The 18,124-nt window shown below is 46.0% G+C and overlaps 1 protein-coding gene across 1 annotated transcript in view; it reads left to right on the plus strand.

Annotated features, from left to right (window-relative positions):
- Nucleotides 1-18,124, plus strand: part of LOC147324266 (uncharacterized) — a 31,671-nt gene that overhangs the window by 1,076 nt on the left and 12,471 nt on the right. The window contains exons 2-18 of the mRNA XM_086297922.1: nucleotides 792-870; nucleotides 987-1,005; nucleotides 1,099-1,150; nucleotides 1,238-1,328; nucleotides 1,895-1,914; nucleotides 1,991-2,099; nucleotides 2,478-2,502; nucleotides 2,624-2,711; nucleotides 2,904-3,010; nucleotides 3,109-3,172; nucleotides 3,318-3,393; nucleotides 3,477-3,501; nucleotides 4,942-5,281; nucleotides 5,529-5,678; nucleotides 5,786-5,839; nucleotides 17,417-17,472; nucleotides 17,926-18,122. Of these exons, the coding sequence (XP_086154048.1) occupies nucleotides 793-870; nucleotides 987-1,005; nucleotides 1,099-1,150; nucleotides 1,238-1,328; nucleotides 1,895-1,914; nucleotides 1,991-2,099; nucleotides 2,478-2,502; nucleotides 2,624-2,711; nucleotides 2,904-3,010; nucleotides 3,109-3,172; nucleotides 3,318-3,393; nucleotides 3,477-3,501; nucleotides 4,942-5,281; nucleotides 5,529-5,678; nucleotides 5,786-5,839; nucleotides 17,417-17,472; nucleotides 17,926-18,122 (1,551 nt within the window). The 5' untranslated portion in view covers nucleotide 792. The remainder of the gene's footprint in view (nucleotides 1-791; nucleotides 871-986; nucleotides 1,006-1,098; nucleotides 1,151-1,237; nucleotides 1,329-1,894; nucleotides 1,915-1,990; nucleotides 2,100-2,477; nucleotides 2,503-2,623; nucleotides 2,712-2,903; nucleotides 3,011-3,108; nucleotides 3,173-3,317; nucleotides 3,394-3,476; nucleotides 3,502-4,941; nucleotides 5,282-5,528; nucleotides 5,679-5,785; nucleotides 5,840-17,416; nucleotides 17,473-17,925; nucleotides 18,123-18,124) is intronic.

The raw sequence follows: 18,124 nt of genomic DNA on the forward strand, positions 1-18,124 counted from the left end.
CTTTGTTGTGCTGTATTATGTGTCTAGAGCCAACCTGTAGATGCAGCTGAATGAATGAATCTTTAAGACCGGCCCTCGTTAGCTCACCATCACTGATAGCTGCCCCCTCAGCCAGGCTCGAGTGATGCTGACAAAGGAAAATTAAAACGCATGTTTTAAAAGAACAATCTTGTGATTGACATTTAGAAATAATCCCAGCGTTTGTCTCGTGTCCTGGATGGTGAGATCACGGTGCAGGACATCCTCCGGTTTTCCTGACGTCTCCCCCCTGCTGATGAGGATTATCTCAGTGGGCTGATGAACTGTCACCGAGGACAATATGGATAACTCGTGCATATATGAGTGAGATCAGTCAGCACAGTGGCTCTCCTGGAGGCTCTGAGACACTCCATCTTCAGTCGTGCGCACAGGCCGCTTCAAATGTTCTCGTTCCCACATTTCTTCCTTTCTGAGCGATCGACCCCCCGCGGAGCCTCTCGCTAAAGCAGCTTATGGTTTGCTGCTGCTGGAACAAAGTCCTGCCTCCTAACGTCCTCTAACTCTTGACTTCTGTGTGGGCTTTGCATGGCATGCATGATCCTGATTTCTGGGTGTCTCTCCTGTGAGCTGACAGTGTGTGAGCAACAATGAAGCAGCTGAACGTCTCTTTCAGGCAGCTGAAGAAGCTGCTTTAATGAAGCCACCAGTAAAGAGTTACTGATTTATTATCATTATCATCAGGACCATCAGCCGTGTTTGATGAGCGGCTCTTTAAGAGGCTGACTGTGTGTTTCTGTGTTTTACTTCAACAGGATGTTTAACTGGGTGGTGAAAGTGGTTCCCCAGCCTCCTGATGCTGGGACAGACGATGCTGCCAAGACCCCTGATGCTGTACGACAGCACACACACACACACACACACACACACACACACACACACACACACACACACACACACACACACACTCATACAGAGTAATTAACAGTCTATGTTTTCTTTCCTTGCAGCCAACCAAAAATAAAGCGGGTGAGGATTATCTGTAACCTTTTATTCTATTTCCACCTTTATCTTTATACGTGCACATGGATCTACAGCAAATGTCTTTAACTTCTCCTGCAGCTGCAGTGAAGACAGCTGCACTGAAAGATGCAGACGAGGTTTCAGAGGAAGGGTAAATGTTTTTGTCCATCAGCATCTTTGTGTCTCGCGGCGTGCACAGTTGCTGACTTCTACCTGTCTGCGTGCGCATCCTTTACAGCCAAGCACAGACTGGAGTATTGGGCTGGTTTTCTAATGGGTTCGTCAGCACGCTCCCACAGCCTGCGGGCAGAGCCAACTCTGAAGCCAAGGTAAGTCTGCAGATGACTGGAGTGAGTTTCTGTGAAGTCGTAGTCATAGGAGATGATCTATAAAACACAGAATCTAAGCTGCTCGTCTCCCTTACGATGTGGAAATGTCCTGAGCACAGTTTAATAATATTTTATAAGGTACATCATCATTCAAGGCGTTTCTAACAGAGCACCTTTTTTCCAACACCAAATGTTCACACAGTTTGCCGGGGGCTCGTGTCCTAAGGAGCTGCTGTAAATGAGGCTAATGAACAGCTTTATTCCAGCGACACTAGCATGCATAAACTCACCACTGTGGCTCCTTCTCATGAAGAAATCCTCACGTGAAGCTATTTTATCAGCTGAGTTTGTGCAGCTTGTACAGTTATTAGTTCAAATTACTATAAGAAAGCAGAAGGACCTCCTCATGATCACCTCGCCAACCATGTGACTGATGAACCAACACACACGAGTGTGTCACAATCATTGCATTTGTTTTGTTGGTGTAAAGATGCACTTTTTCTGAGCTGTTTTATTTAAGGTTCATTTTATTTTCTATTCTTCTCTCTTTGTTTCTATATATTCAGTCCGGAGAAGATGGAGACAGGTACAGTATGACTGAACATGTGCTGAGTTTATAATGAACTCGCATGAAATCAAATGAAATCGTGCCTCCCTGTCAGGTCTGGAGTGATCACCTGGGTCACTCAGGGTCTGACCAAAGTGCTGCCTCAGCCTGACGACAAGTACAGAGAGACTGAGAAGGACTCGAAGGACGAGGAGCACACGGAGGTTAGAAAACAAAGCCAGAGAATATTTAACATTTAAAAAGTGTCAGTTTGTCCTATGAGCACATCGTCTCTGTGCAGCATGTTTGTCTTTAGGAAACGACAACACCAACACTAAACTTACTGAGTGTTTAATGGAGTTCAATGAACAGTTAAATCAGCCACACTGTGAAGCAGCGTGATGCTGTCCCACAGGCTTAAAAGACTAATCGCATATAAGGATCAAGGGTATAAAGGAAGTTGGGGGGTATCCTGTTAAACACCTTCACTGCTATCTAAACCAGGGCACCAACACTGATAAACAAAACAACACCGACATCCTGCACCTGCCATCGTCTCTGTGTTACGGCTTCTTTTAATCTCTTTCTGTCTGCTGTTCCAGGTGTACGACGTAGCCACGATGCCAGGTACGTTCCACAATCATGCAAACACACTGCATGCATGTTTCTAAAATCACCCTTGATGATTATGCAGTGAGTTAATAACAAAATGCATGAATGAAATGTTTGTGGGGGGGTTTAAACTCAGATTCCGATCCACTTCCCCACATCCCTGTGGTGGAGATGGTGTCAGACGACGAGGACACAGAGAGTTTGGCCCCTCACTTTCCTCCCAAGTGAGTGTAAACCACCTCCTGCTCCACGTGCACACATGGCAGCCGTAGCGAGGAATAATCTGCACCGCGTTGTCTGAATTGCTCTCCAAACACTTACAGGCGTCCTAATATTAAATACACACTAATGACACAAATCACCGAGTTAAATATTCTGCAGACGTTCAGGAGGCCCCCTTGCACGCTCTGTTTCAGTGTGGTGACCTGGATAAAGCAGATAGTTCCTCAGCCGGTCATACTGCCCCCTGGTGCTGTGCCCGTGGAACCGTCAACCAAGTCCTCCTGCACCTCTCTGGATAAAAGTAAAGAAAGCCTGAAAATCCCAGTTTAACAGCCAGAAACTGTGACTTTGTTTGAGGATATATTTTTTGTAAAGTGCTTCATGTTGTCTGCTCCACAGTTCTGTCTCCGCCGCCTGAATCGCTCAGTGGAATCTCACTGGATACTGAAAGCAAGGCCTCTGGGTAAGTCTTGAATAACATCCACGTGGATGAAGCGGGACTTGAGAGTGCCTCCTTTTTAGCAAAGCAGCATTTTGGGGGTTGCTCGTGGTAGATGTGTTTGCACAGTGTGCGGCACACTCCTGACACTTGGGTTTCTGCTCCACAGTGTGGTGAACTGGTTTGTGTCAGGGCTGGGTCTGAAGATGCCGCAGCCTGTTTCTCCATCCAAGGATGAAGCTACTGTAAGTTGTGGGGAACAAACAACAAAACCCTGACACCTGATTTTTCTTCTGCCATCTACTGATTTATGTGTCCCCTGTTTCAGACGGTACCTGAACTCATTCAGAAAGGTGAGTTTTTCCTGTCAGTACTTTTGGATCCTGAGCGCCACAGTTCACAGTTCAATCAGCTGGATTACTATTCTGTGTTTTCTAATTCTAGAGAAGAGCGTAGAGTTTGTAGAAAAGAACAGAACAGAGTGAACCCGTCTCATCACCAGTAAAAACTCTATTTTGATTTTGAACAGCTCCTCTGCATCAGTGTGACATTTGCAGACTCTTGCATGCATGCTTTCTGTTGAAGCAGCTTCTTGTTTTTTCCTTATAGTTAATGAAGAGGTGTTTTGGTCGGACGGTCGGAGCCTAACTCAGTCCCTCTTCTCCTTCTGTTTCAGGGGGGAAGGTGCTGCGAGCCCCTTAAACAGCAGGAGGAGACGACTGGGGGATGCTCTGACCCGCACAGATAGACCAATAGGCTCATTGAACTGTCAGCAGACAATAGGGACTATAGGCAGCTGTGAATGAACACACATGAACATAGTAATATCTTAAACTCACCTTACTGTACTCTGTGCAGTTTAATATGAATGTAAACTAAATATAACACAGAAAATGTGTTTTATCCTGTAATACTCACATTTCCTGTTTCATACCGGAGCTTTTAGAAGTCGCCGTTTGCTTGAAATTACTGTAGGCTGTGCACCCAAAATCATTTCAATGCTTTTTTCTCTTAAATGACTGTAACAGTGATGTCCAGTCATGGTTTGGAGATTACATTTGCAGCTCCAAAAACGGGCTGTGACATTACTGTAACGTTCCCTGCGTCAGGGTGCGTCGTATGTTCGTGTTGCCATTTCACTATAAAAAACAGCAGCAAGAGACACTGTAACAATCCTGACGTACCTACCATAGAGTTACACACCTTTTTATCCTTGATATGATGATTAAATGGCAGCTATGTTCAGTTATTATTGTGTCTCTAAAGGACCTGCGTATTTAATTTTAGTCCTGTTTCTTCAGAATATTTTGTGTTTTTTTGCTTAAAGAAAGTTGAGCTCAGTTTGGTTCTTGGTCATGTTGCTGTATATTTAAAACTTAACATCAAGCAGAGCCTGCACAACTCAGTGTAAGACGAGCTGCAGCGTGAGGCTGGTTTGATCTGCGTATGTATCTGCTGTGTAGCCTTGAACTGTGAAATGTGGCCTGGGGGTGTGTTGTGATTTAAGAGAAGCACGCTTGTCATGCAAATGAATGTAGTAAACACTGTAATGGAAGCATGAAGTGAGAATAATAAAGGATCAGTGTGTGAACTGATTTTGTGGCGCTTTCATCAATAACACCGATAACTGAGAGGTCTTCGAATCCTAACAACAACAACATTTCCTACCACCAATGAAATCGCAGCTGACGATCCTCGCAGCCCAATAGAATTATAACAGGATTATACTAGTTAAGGTTAAATCCCCCAGTTTTACCAACCAAACAGTTCTCATGCTTATCGCCCTCTCACAGCATCAGCCAAACTCAAACCAGACATGGTGCTGGAAGACGTGGAGTCGGACAACGAGGGCCAGCACAAATGTGCAGATGCTCCCAAAGCTCAAGCTCCGTCCGCATCCCTGGTTCCACCATCACCTGCACCCCAGCAGCAACAGGAAGTGACACAACCCTCACAGTCGCTTTCAGTGGAGTCACAGAAATGCAGCGCCGCCCCTCCGGAGCCACAACCGTCAGAGAGTGCCACAAAAGTATCTCTGGAAGATGCAGAGACCCAGACAGGCCGCTGGACGCCGTTTATTGAAAACATCAAGAAGGAGGCCGAAGGGGTGGCGTTGGCTACCATGGAGGAGCGGTAAGGATGGCGGACAAATGAAGAGAAACAGCTGCGTCCCTTATCAGATACTGAATGTTTACATCCATCATTGTAGCACCTGGATGCTTTTTTAAAGATATTCTCTGCTGTCATATTTAACACCTTAAGACAATGAAAACAGCCAACAAAGAGAAATGAACCTGATTTAATGTGAGGCACGAGATTTTCTTTATCATCAAATGATATTTAGCTCACAGCACAAGCATTTTGTCCTGTTTTCCTTCAGTCTGCTTCAGGAGAGGGTGGAGATGACCCGGATGGCTGAAGAGGTTGCCAGGCAGACAGCTGAGATGGCCGTTAGACAGATGGCCAGTGAGGGACAGTCCATCAAGCTCTCGCTGGGGAGTCAAGAGCTCCTGGAGGAGCCTGAAGCCGAGTAAGACGGTGTACCCAGAGCAAAAGTTTGAACATATGCTCAGGTTAGCTTTGGCAGCGAGAGCCTGTTTGTGATTTGACGTGAGGCTCCATGTCCACTCTGACCAGGCTGCCGGTGCCGCTAGAAGAGGAGAGCGAGGTGGAGATCAGCAAAGCCCCAGAGTAAGAATTCAAATAAGAGCTTCCTGGTTGTTAACGTCGTTGTAGGACTTTGTCTGTGTCACCGTGCATATCATAGTAGTCTTGTGCTGTGCATAGCAGATGTGCATAAATGCTGATGTTGTTGCTGCTGTTCCCCCGATTGATCCAGCAGCTTGTTGAAAAATAAGTAGCAATGCAACAATATAATATACAGGTTACTTTAAGCTGCAGTCAGGACTTTATTAGGTTATTTGATAGGAAATAAAGGATGTTCTACTAATAAATACACATAGAATAGTGTGTAACTGCATCTTCCAGCAACGTCATGCATTTTCATAAACTTTATTACTTTCTATACCTTTGGGCAGTTTAATGTGTGGACGTCTGCAGGCCTGTGCTACCATCAGTTTCTAGCAAAGTGAATTTTATGTCCTTTTATTTATCCGCGTAAAAAGTGATCTTGACATTAAAAATGTGGTTTTTAAGGGAGTTTCAGTTTCAGCTTTCTTTGTCATATGCAAGTTAGCACAGGGTCAACATTGCAATGAAATGTGTCAAGCTCAACAACAAATCTCTCAGCAGTATAAAACAGTATAACAGACTATTATACATATAAATGTACACATGTTTAAATAAAGACATTCTGAGCACTAAACTAAACTTTACAGAGAGAAATAGAAAGTGACGGGTATTGAGGTGTGTGTGTGTGTGTGTGTGTGTGTGTGTGTGTGTGTCGGGGGGGCACGTAATTGCATGTAAGTGACAGGAGTGAGCAGCAGTACAAGATGGGCAATAGAAGTAGTAACAAATCTACCATAACAGTTTATTATAACGCAGAACAGAGCGCAGACACGGTGACATGTAGCTCAACTCCTTTGTAAATCTTGTTGACTAAAGTCTGTTTATCAATACAAGCATCGATATTGGACATAAAGAAATAAATAATCACTCTCTGTTACGACACTAGCACGGTCATTTTGTTATCAGCAGGTCCAAATCCCGCGGGTTCTCGTTATGTGATCTTTGCATCACATCACTGTGTCGTAGCAACCACAGCTTCCCTTGGCAACAGCGGACCCTCTTACCTCCGCGCGCCCGCCTCGTTTCCTCCTCTCAGCTGTTGCCCCGGTAACCCCGCGCACCTGCTGCAGCTGCTCCGCGTCCCTGGATTAAAGATGGACGGACATATCGGAACAGAACCTTTTCCTCGTTGTTTTTCTCATATTCCTAAAACCACCTGATGCAGTTTATGCGTCTCAGCAGCCGAATTAACGCGTGTCGATGCTGGTGGACATTTTTCTGTCGGGACTAATAAAGGTAAACACAGCCTATTTAAAAAAACGTGACGGTAAAGCTTACAGAGTTTCTATTTATCATAACTAACGTTTTTCATGTGTAAACAGTAACTCGTGTACAGAGTGAGCTTTTCTGCTACAGGTGGTCACAAAGTCGGTAAATTTGTGCTCAAAGAGAGAAAACAGAAGCTGAAGTTTCTTCATCCACAACAAATATTTCTGATATCCAGTAAAAAGCGTGACGGCTTAAATGACTGTAACCTGGTTTATGTGTGTCACGTTGGAACCTGCTGAAATATAAAAATAAATAGCAGGAACCAACTCTGTCATAATTGAAGTCTATGAAATGTGATTTTGCTGTAATCTCATAACGTTAAAACAGAGGAGAACCTCTCCTAAACTTTACGATTAAATTGACTTCCACAATAAGCAGTTCACACACTCAGTTTACAGCCTATTAGGGTCCAAATCCTCATTTGCAGTATGTGTCCAGCTAACAATAACAGCACTGTAAGAATCTGCCAACACAACCAGCTGTGACCAGTGTTGGTCAAGTTACTTGAAAAAAGTAATCAGTAACTGATTACTGATTACTTCCCCAAAAAAGTAATCCCGTTACTTTACTGAATACTTATTTTCAAAAGTAATTAATTACTTAGTTACTTAGTTACTTTTTAAAAACACGACTTACAACCTGAAGAGGTGATAAAGCGATAGATCTTTCAGCCCAATTCTACTTTTTCTACATAATCCATCATACAAAATGTGATCAAATGGAAAAGTCTCTTTTTTTAACTTGTTTTATCAGTTTTAATCTTTTAACTTTATGCATCAAGCAAAAATTTAATTATATGCAACATTCTCTGACTGGAAGAAATTAGTTTAACATTTAAACCTATTTTCTGCACATTCCAGCACATAAGATAAAATATTTTTGTGTTTACACTCAGTCTTTCAAATAGATGCAAGTAAAACACAGCAGAAAATAAATAAAGTCAAAGACTCAGCGGTCCTGTTGCTCTATTTTCACCTGTAAAGCAGGAGTGGGGCAGGCGGAGGTTTACCCTGGTGCAGGTGTGCCGCAGTTGTTACAGGCCCCACTATGATGGGCGCGTAGCCAGATTACGATCCTGTAAAACAGGAGAGAAAGTGAGCACAGGAGACACGCTGCCGTTCGCCTGGTCAGTCTTGCCAGAATTTATTCATACAACACAAGCATATCTGCTCCACTCTTTCGTTAACTCAATTTCACAATAACTGCTCATTCCCTCACATGGCTTGTTTTCCACCAGTACATTTCAATATTAGTCCACACTACTGGCATAAAACAACAAAGGGTTTAAATGAATGAAACAAATGAAAACTACACCTCTTTTCCCATAAATGAGATAAACAAAATAATTCACATCATCATGGTAGTGTCTCATCATAGAAAGGAAACTCTACTTTCAACATTACTGCACTACTTTCCTTGCCAGCATTTTTGTTGGCCGTACTCTTATTAGCGCTCTCGCTTCATATGTCCTTTTCAGACCAGTTAGATTCTAACACTGAAACAGCAAGTTTACACATGACTTCAGGCGGGCTCAGAACACTTTACACACGCGTTATACAAAACATTTGTCATGAACACAAAGCTACAAGTTTATCAGGAACTGTAAACCTAACTGGGTTGGTGCTTCTTATTATTATATGGAGTATTATACGCAGTTGCAACAGCTTGCTAGCGTTACCCAGGCATATAGCCTAGCTATAACATCTTACAGAGCTAAAGTAGCTCACATAGCGACAGTATAATACATCACATATCACAGACCCGTCTTATGTCATGAAAGTTTAAGTATCACAGTGTCCAGCTGTGTATTTCTTTATGTTTTTGACCACGTTACTGACCTGTAAAACAGGAGAGAAAGTGAGCACAGGAGACACGCTGCCGTTCGCCTGGTCAGTCTTGCCAGAATGGAAAACTTACGGCAGCTATGCACCCGACTCAGTTCCCAAAGCACGCTGCTGCCCCCTACTGTCCAAAGTGTTATACACTCTCCTGGCAACAGGGAACTTACATGACATTGTGGCTTTAAATTACACCAATAAACCAGCAAAATAAAACATACAAAATAATCTCCATATATCACGACACTTAACTCACAATTGTGACCACATTTCTGTGTGGATCACATGCTCCCAAACAAAAAAAAAGATGGCTCCAGACATTTCAAGAAAATACACAAAAAGTTCACACTTCTTAACACTTTAACTCGCTCACCTAGAAACAGTTCTTGATCTTCATATTTCAGAGCGAAGGTATTTCGTCAGTGTGTGTATCAATATGGGTTTGTGTATGGTACAACAGTGCAGGGGAATGGTTGGTATGGGATGTAGTGTGGCACAGTGAGGGGTGGCATTCCCCAGACTGGCAGGGCCTGTACTGTACAAAGTCCAGCGGGGTTAAGTGACCCGTGTGCTCGGTAAGATGGCTGGCCCAGGGACTCGTATGTGAGAACCCGAGGGGGTTTCCTGCCCCTGGCGGATCTCCTCACTGTGGCTTCCTGAGGAGTCAGCGGTCGAGCCTCATCACCCTCAGTCATTGTCTCTGGACACTCCTCCGCATCAAGGTGTTCTGGATCAGCAACAGAGCAGTCTGCAATTTGGTTTTCACCTTGTTCTTGTTCAACTTCTCTTTCAGGAGAAGTGCCTCTGGGTTGCTCTGCCATATGACCTCCTGACCGTGGCATGTATATTTGTTTTCCAGGGACATTCTGGGCTCCTTCAATATTTCTCTGGGACTGATGCATTGGTCTCAGATTCTTTGTTTGGCGTTGAGCCTGTGGTGATACTCTGAGCCAGTACTGCACTCTGGGTGCTTCACTGTCTGAGTTTTCAGAGTTGCTGCTTTCGGGCGTCTCCATCCCATCATGTCCCACAGCAGGGTCACTCCTTTTCCTTCGAGCCCCTCTGGATGGCAATGGCCCCCTCTGCAGGTCAGGTAAGTCCACAGGTAGATTATTTACAAGGTGTAGAAGGTTTCTGTGAAGTATGCGGGTTTTAGCACCACCTGCCTCAGAGCATACTTTGTAAATGGGACTGTCACCCACTTGTTCCTTGACGACATACACAGTTTGCTCCCAGTAGGGTCTCAATTTTCCAGGTCCTCCCCTCTCACTCATATTACGGACTAGGACCCTGTCACCAGACTGGAGAGTGACTGTGTTCTGTATGTGACGATCATAATACTTCTTACCCCTTGCACTGGAGTGCTGGCTGTTCTCAGCTGCAATACGGTAAGCCTCTTTCATCCGTGATGCCCACTTTTTGGCATAACTCTGAGGTGTTTCAGATTGATCTCTGGTTAACAGGCCAAAAATTAGGTCTACTGGGAGGTGGGGGTGCCGACCAAACATGAGGTAGTGGGGTGAAAAGCCTGTGGCCTCATGCCTGGTACAGTTGTAGGCATGCACTATCTGGGGTAGGTGCTCCTTCCAGTTGCTCTTCGCCCTCTCCTCCAGCGTCCTTAGCATTTGGAGCAACGTCCTGTTAAATCGCTCGGCTGGGTTGCCCTGTGGATGATATGGTGTCGTCCTCGAGTGAGCAACCCCAGCCAGGCGTCGTAGGGCCATGAACAGGTCATTTTCAAATTCTCTGCCCTGGTCATGGTGTAGCCGCCTTGGAAATCCAAACCTGGGGATGAAGTCATTGAATATCTTCTCCGCCACCGTCCTTCCCGACTTGTTTTTCGTGGGGTAGGCCTGAGCAAACCTGGTGAAGTGGTCGATGACTACTAAGATGTACTCGTAGCCCCCCCTACTGGCTTCTAGGTGCATATAGTCCACAGACACCAGTTCAAGCGGCGCAGAAGTGGAGATTGATCCCATCGGGGCTCTGATCTGTTTGACCGGCTTCTTTTTCTTAATGCAGGGGCATTTCCTGGTCACATACGCTTCAATGTCCCTCTTCATAAAAGGCCAGTAAAAACGGTCCCTTGCCAAGTGAATGACCCTCTCTGCCCCAATATGACCCAGGTCATCATGAAGATGTTTCAGCACTAGGGGGTGGTATTGTGTTGGAAGCACAAGCTGTCTCCGCTGTCCTGCCGTGCGATACAGTAGTTGGTTTTCGATATTGAGCTTTCCCCACTCGTGCATCAACTTCCTCACAGGGCCACTGGCTCTCCTTCTGTCGTCATTCGTTATTACTGTTTTTGTTTCTTTCAGTTTGATCAGTTCGCTGATAACAGGATCCCCCCTTTGTGATGTCACCAGATCACTGTGACAGACTGTAAATGGTGATCCGTTCACCGGTGGCTCCGGGCATGTTAAGCTCAGGGCAGCAACATATGCAACGTCCTCTGTCTTTGCTGACTCACAACCCTCCCAGGCAGCATGGACAGCGTCTCCCGTGAGCTCTTCCGTACACTTTGTGAGATAGGTGTCGATGTCAAGTGGGAACCGGGAGAATGTGTCCGCATCTATGTTCACCTTCCCCGGCCTGTACTTGACATCGAACCGGAAATCTGCCAGCTCACCCACCCAGCGGTGGCCCACCGCATTAAGCTTTGCAGTGCTCAGCACATAGGTGAGGGGATTATTGTCCGTATAGACTGTGAAATGGGGTGCATAAAACAGGTAATCCCTGAATTTCTCACATACCGCCCACTTAAGGGCGAGGAACTCGTTTCCCTGAGTGCAAGTTATAATTTTTCTCAGCAGGGGACAGAGTTCTCGAGCCATAAGCGATGACCCTCATTCTTCCACCCTGGCGCTGATACAACACAGCGCCTAGTCCCTCCTTAGAGGCATCTGTGTGGAGTACAAACGGGAGTTCAAAGTCTGGATACGCCAACACGGGTGGGTGCGACAGAGTGTCTATCAGCTGCTCTAATATCCTCTGGTGCTCATCTGTCCACACGATAGGTGTCTTTGATGGCAGCTGGGCCCCCTTTCCCTTCGTGAGCTTTCCACTTGTTACTGCTGGGGCGGTTTTCACATTCAGCAGCTCGTAGATTGGCTTAGCGATGCTAGAGAAGTTTTGGATGTACATTCTGTAATAGCTCAGGAACCCAAGCAGCTTCCTCACCTCACCCACTGTATTGGGTGTTTTCTCTTGCAGCAGCCTGATCGCATCAGTGTCTTTTGGGTCAATCCTGACACCATCAGCTGAGACCAGCCTCCCCACATACCTGACCTCCTGCCGGAACAGCTCACATTTTGTGGGCCGAAGCTTGACACCATGGGCTTTTAGAGACCTCAGGACCTGACGTACTCCCTCGACATGCTCGTCAAAAGATTTTGCGTAGCAGAGGATGTCGTCGAGATAAGGGATGCAGCAGCTATCACGCAGGGAATCTAACATCTCCTCCATGCTGCGTTGAAAAGCGGCTGGGGCATTGGAGAGCCCAAATGGGATCCTCACCCATTCATAGAGACCCCAAGGAGTGATGAATGCTGTCATGTGTCTGGATCCCTCTGCCATGTAGCCCTGGTGATAGGCTTTGCCTTGATCCAGGATGGTGAACCAGCTGTGGCCTCCTAGTGTGTCTATGAGGTCCTGGATGCGAGGCAGTGGGTGGCGGTCTGGTACAGTCTTTTGATTTAAAAGCCTGTAATCGATACATAATCTCAATGTTCCATCTTTTTTTCTGACACACACGACAGGTGCTGCGTACGGTGACTTTGACTTAACTATCCACCCTTTGGCAAGCAGATCTTGGATGTATTCTTTAACCTCTTTGTAGAGGGGTTTGGGCACTGCAGCATAGGTTCGCTGTACTGGGATGTTGTCCTTTAAATTTATGGACATTTGCAGGCTTGGAATACACCCTATGTCTTCGTCATCACAAGCAAAAGCTCCTGACTCCTCGTATAGCATTTGTTTCACCTTTCTCTGTTGCTCATCACTTAGGTGACTAACATCCACTGGCGGGTGCCACAGTGTAGTAGGGGGCAGGTCACTCATGGAGCTTGGTGGCGGGTCAGTGTTGCCCCGGGCTTGACTGTGCTCGCCGCTTGGGCTGCCTGTTCCTATTACTCCATCAATAGCTTCAATGGTGCCTAGGACCGTGGAGCTGGGCAGGACCACCGTCTCGGTAGAGTGGTTGGAAACTGGTACCTTCACGAAGGGTCTCTCATCCTGCTGGATTGCCAATAGCCCTTCACCTATACTCAGTGGCAACAGTGGTGTGTCATCTAGGTTAGGTTCAAACAGCACGAGTGGGCTAGAGTCACTAATGTCTAAAGATACTCCACACCTAATATACGCTACTTGACCAGGATTAATAGTGGCACCTTTCCTGCCCACCTTTACAGTCGCATTCTGTTCTACTTTTGGTTTGGTCTGTATGAAGCTTACAATAGCCTCTGCCTTTGCACTGTTGATCTCTAGGGCACCAGTCAGCAGGTTGACGAGGATGGACATGATTTTGGGTCTGCTCTCGTTACTCTTGATGAGTTCTTGGATGACATTAAAACCAACCAATGGTCCTTCTAAATCTAGTCGACTAACTAGAAAAGGTACTCTAATGGATAGATCTGGATCGTTGTTGCCTTGCAGGTTTACCACCACTTCCATCCACCCATCATATGGCACTGCCTCCCCCGTGACAGCAGTTACACTGAGTTCCTCATCCATTAGTTCACTCAGTGGGCGGATCTCTTTTTCAGGTAGGTACTTGTTCTTCCAGGCGTGGTCTATGATGCTCACATTTGCCCCTGTGTCTAACATGGCAGTCACTGCATAGCCGTTCATGCTGCATTTCAATAGGGATTTTCGGCCAATCAGTGGGGCAACTTTCTCAGGTGGGGGTAGGTGGTTACCCATCTGTAAGCTCATAGACTGGTCCCTCTTTCCTAACTCTAGTACTGTGGCATCATGGGGCTGGGATTTGTCCCTTGGATTGGTCAGGGGTTGCCCCTCAGCCCTGACCGGCACTCGTTTCCCGACTGCATATTCCTTTTCAAGCAGCCAATAGCACGATGGCCTACTTCTCCACACGAAAAGCAGTGGTTACAGCTTGGCCTGCCTTGGGCTACACACTGTGGACACCCATATGATCTTTGTGTCTTTCTGTCCAATTTGGTCTTGTCAGAGGCACTCTGTTGGACAATTTGATGGGCAGCCCCGGGCACCAGGGCTGGAGCAGTGAGCTTTCTCAGTGTCTCCATGGCCTCCGTTAGAGCCTCGACCTGAGCACTCAGTCTCTGAATTACATTGTCTTTACCTTTGACTCTAGTCTCGCCCACAACGCCGGTCATTCCCTCTGGCTCTGCAACTGTGCTGTGGGCTTGTGTGAACTTCCGGCTGGCGCTACGCCCCAGTCGGCGTTTTCTCTCGTTGTCCTCCATCGTGGTCTGGATAACCTGTCTTAAGAGAGCTTCATCAGAAACAGTGGGGTTAGCCAGGAGCGGCTTCAGGTCCCGCCTGAGGTCCTCGTGCCTTTCTCCCATGCCTTGATAAACTGCGTTCAGGAACACGCCCTGGAGTGTGGAGGCATCATACTTTATGACTGAACTTGCCTGCTTGGATGTGAACATTATTCTCTGTTTCAGTCCGATCATGCGATACAGGAATTGCTGTGGAGATTCGTTCTCGTGTTGTTTAGCACACATCAGTTCCTGAAAGAGCTCGGTGCTGGTTTTCTCTCTCAAATGGGACTGTAGGAAACTTTTCAGTTCTGTAACTGTCAGGTCTTCCTTGTTCACAAGCATGTCTTTAAAGTTTCCACCCTTGATTACGCGTAGGACTCCTCTAATTATGTCGTCATCTGTGTGTTGTTCCCTGCGACCGTCATCAATCTGTTTGCAGATACTGTTAAAACTAATGTCCGATGCAGTATCAGTTATTTGCCCACCATGTATTTTGAATTCCTTCCTCTGTAACAGGGGCAGGTCGCGAAGGGCAATCACACTCTCGTGGGCTGGGGCAGGCAGTGCTCCTGCAGCCATGTGGTGTTGCTGGGGAATCAGTGGATGTCTGATGTCAGTTGGTGGTGAGTTAGTGGCACGAGGCCCGCTGATGTGACCGCAGCTACCCGTCCTACACTGTGGTCCCTCTGGGTCAGGTGCGTTGATGCTGTGTCTGTGAGATTTGTTCTGCCCCTCCCCTGAATCTGTGAGCAGTTGGTGTATGTCAAAGTTTGGGGTTGCCACTTCGGGAGCGTAGCCACCCATGGGAGATATATGTTTGCCATTAATGTTATCACTGGCTGGTGGCATCACAGGCGTCCCTTCACCACTAGCCAGATCTTTGGGGGGTGGTCTACCCTTATCCCGGTTAGTAATAACCAAGTCAATAGTGTCTTGTAAACATAACAACATGACCAAGCCCTCATCCTCTAGCTGTAGGAGTGTGGAGCTGTTCATATAAGCAGTGATGTACTCAATACAACCTTCCTCATCGTCCTTGTTTAGCCTTTCTGAGTCCAGTTCAGCCACCGGGTCAAGGTGAGTTGCAATGTCGTATGCTTCATCAGCCGTTAGCTGGTAGAGTTTCTTTTTGATGGACCAGCTGAGTCTTCTCCTCTCGTCGCCTGACATGACTTTTGTTGCAGCCTGGTGGCGTTACCGGTCCCACCCTCTTTAGCAACACTGTCACTTTGGGTCCAATGATCACTGGATCAGCCGGACGTGCTCCTCAGACGCCGCCGATCCCGGACGAGCCCCCAGAAATCTGTTACAGGCCCCACTATGATGGGCGCGTAGCCAGATTACGATCCTGTAAAACAGGAGAGAAAGTGAGCACAGGAGACACGCTGCCGTTCGCCTGGTCAGTCTTGCCAGAATTTATTCATACAACACAAGCATATCTGCTCCACTCTTTCGTTAACTCAATTTCACAATAACTGCTCATTCCCTCACATGGCTTGTTTTCCACCAGTACATTTCAATATTAGTCCACACTACTGGCATAAAACAACAAAGGGTTTAAATGAATGAAACAAATGAAAACTACACCTCTTTTCCCATAAATGAGATAAACAAAATAATTCACATCATCATGGTAGTGTCTCATCATAGAAAGGAAACTCTACTTTCAACATTACTGCACTACTTTCCTTGCCAGCATTTTTGTTGGCCGTACTCTTATTAGCGCTCTCGCTTCATATGTCCTTTTCAGACCAGTTAGATTCTAACACTGAAACAGCAAGTTTACACATGACTTCAGGCGGGCTCAGAACACTTTACACACGCGTTATACAAAACATTTGTCATGAACACAAAGCTACAAGTTTATCAGGAACTGTAAACCTAACTGGGTTGGTGCTTCTTATTATTATATGGAGTATTATACGCAGTTGCAACAGCTTGCTAGCGTTACCCAGGCATATAGCCTAGCTATAACATCTTACAGAGCTAAAGTAGCTCACATAGCGACAGTATAATACATCACATATCACAGACCCGTCTTATGTCATGAAAGTTTAAGTATCACAGTGTCCAGCTGTGTATTTCTTTATGTTTTTGACCACGTTACTGACCTGTAAAACAGGAGAGAAAGTGAGCACAGGAGACACGCTGCCGTTCGCCTGGTCAGTCTTGCCAGAATGGAAAACTTACGGCAGCTATGCACCCGACTCAGTTCCCAAAGCACGCTGCTGCCCCCTACTGTCCAAAGTGTTATACACTCTCCTGGCAACAGGGAACTTACATGACATTGTGGCTTTAAATTACACCAATAAACCAGCAAAATAAAACATACAAAATAATCTCCATATATCACGACACTTAACTCACAATTGTGACCACATTTCTGTGTGGATCACACAGTCAGTGGAAGAATCCGCGAGTTTCTCTGTGAGTTTCCCATTACGTCGTAGCTACTCGGTGCTTGTTGGAAGTTTAGGGGGTTTTTTGCTGTAAAAAGAAGTTTTCTTCCCACGCACAGCGGACACTAATGTTTTTGTCACTTTTTATGGAATCAAACTCAAAGTAAGGTCAGTACTTCCACGCTTTAAACGCTGCACGCTCATACTCTCTCTGCACTCGATATATGATCCATTGTTGATCTGCACACAGCTGTTGTCACTAACGTCGCACTCGCTTACGTCACTGTCGTTAGACATTCTCGCAAAAAATCACGGTTTTAGTAACGCAGCGTTCCTACAGGAAAGTAACGGTAATCTACCGTTTTTGCAATAGTAATCCCTTACTTTACTGGTTACTTGAAAAAAGTAATCGGATTACAGTAACGAGTTACAAGTAACGCGTTACTGCCCATCTCTGGCTGTGACTTGGGTCACCATAAGAGGACAGCTGTGTTCCCTGTCGCTCCTGGGCCGCCCAACAACCCGTTCTCTTGTGCTGTTCTGCAGGAAGAACCAGGAGGAGCAGAAAGCTGAGACTGAGGAGCCCACCGTCAACGAGCCAGGTAGATGCAATTCAAATATATGTTAAAAATGTTTTTATCATTAAGAGGAGTTTCTCTCATTCAGCGTGACATCTTTAAGTAACGTCAACACTCTTCTGAACAGTATTTACAAATGCAGGACATTGTGCTGTGTGTATGATCATAGGTGTCAAACTCTGGCCCACGGGCCAAATTTGGCCCGCAGCCTAATTACATTTGCGAAGCCATACCAAATGACTATCAGAGCTGGCCTACTGGTATTATACAGCTAATGTATATATTGTTTAGTATTAAGCTTTGCTTGTTCCATATTCAGTTTTCCAGCAAAACCTGTTTGAGTCCATAAGAAAAGATTCATTCTTATATCTGGAGGAAGTTTTTTTTCATATTAACGTTAGCCCGCGACTTTGTTCCAGTTTTGAATTTTGGCCCACTGTGTATTTGAGTGTGACACCCCTGCTTATTGGATCTTAGAGCCGCAGGAAGAAGCCTCGACCTCACCGCCTCCGAGCAGTGAACCAGTGGAGATTTCTGAGCCTAAGCCAGAACAAGCACTAGAAGCAGAAACCAAGAGCCCAGAAGCTCCTCCAGAAGCTGAGCCCATCACTGAGCAGCCGCAGAAAAACGAAGACGTCGGTCAAACTGCTAACGCTGACAAGGCTCCTGAAAAAGT

Source organism: Aulonocara sp. 'chitande type north' Nkhata Bay, linkage group LG7, assembly GCF_057382095.1.
Source record: "Aulonocara sp. 'chitande type north' Nkhata Bay isolate Kocher_YH1m ecotype deep benthic linkage group LG7, A_spYH_male_GT1.1, whole genome shotgun sequence".
Classification (NCBI taxonomy): Eukaryota; Metazoa; Chordata; class Actinopteri; order Cichliformes; family Cichlidae; genus Aulonocara; species Aulonocara sp. 'chitande type north' Nkhata Bay.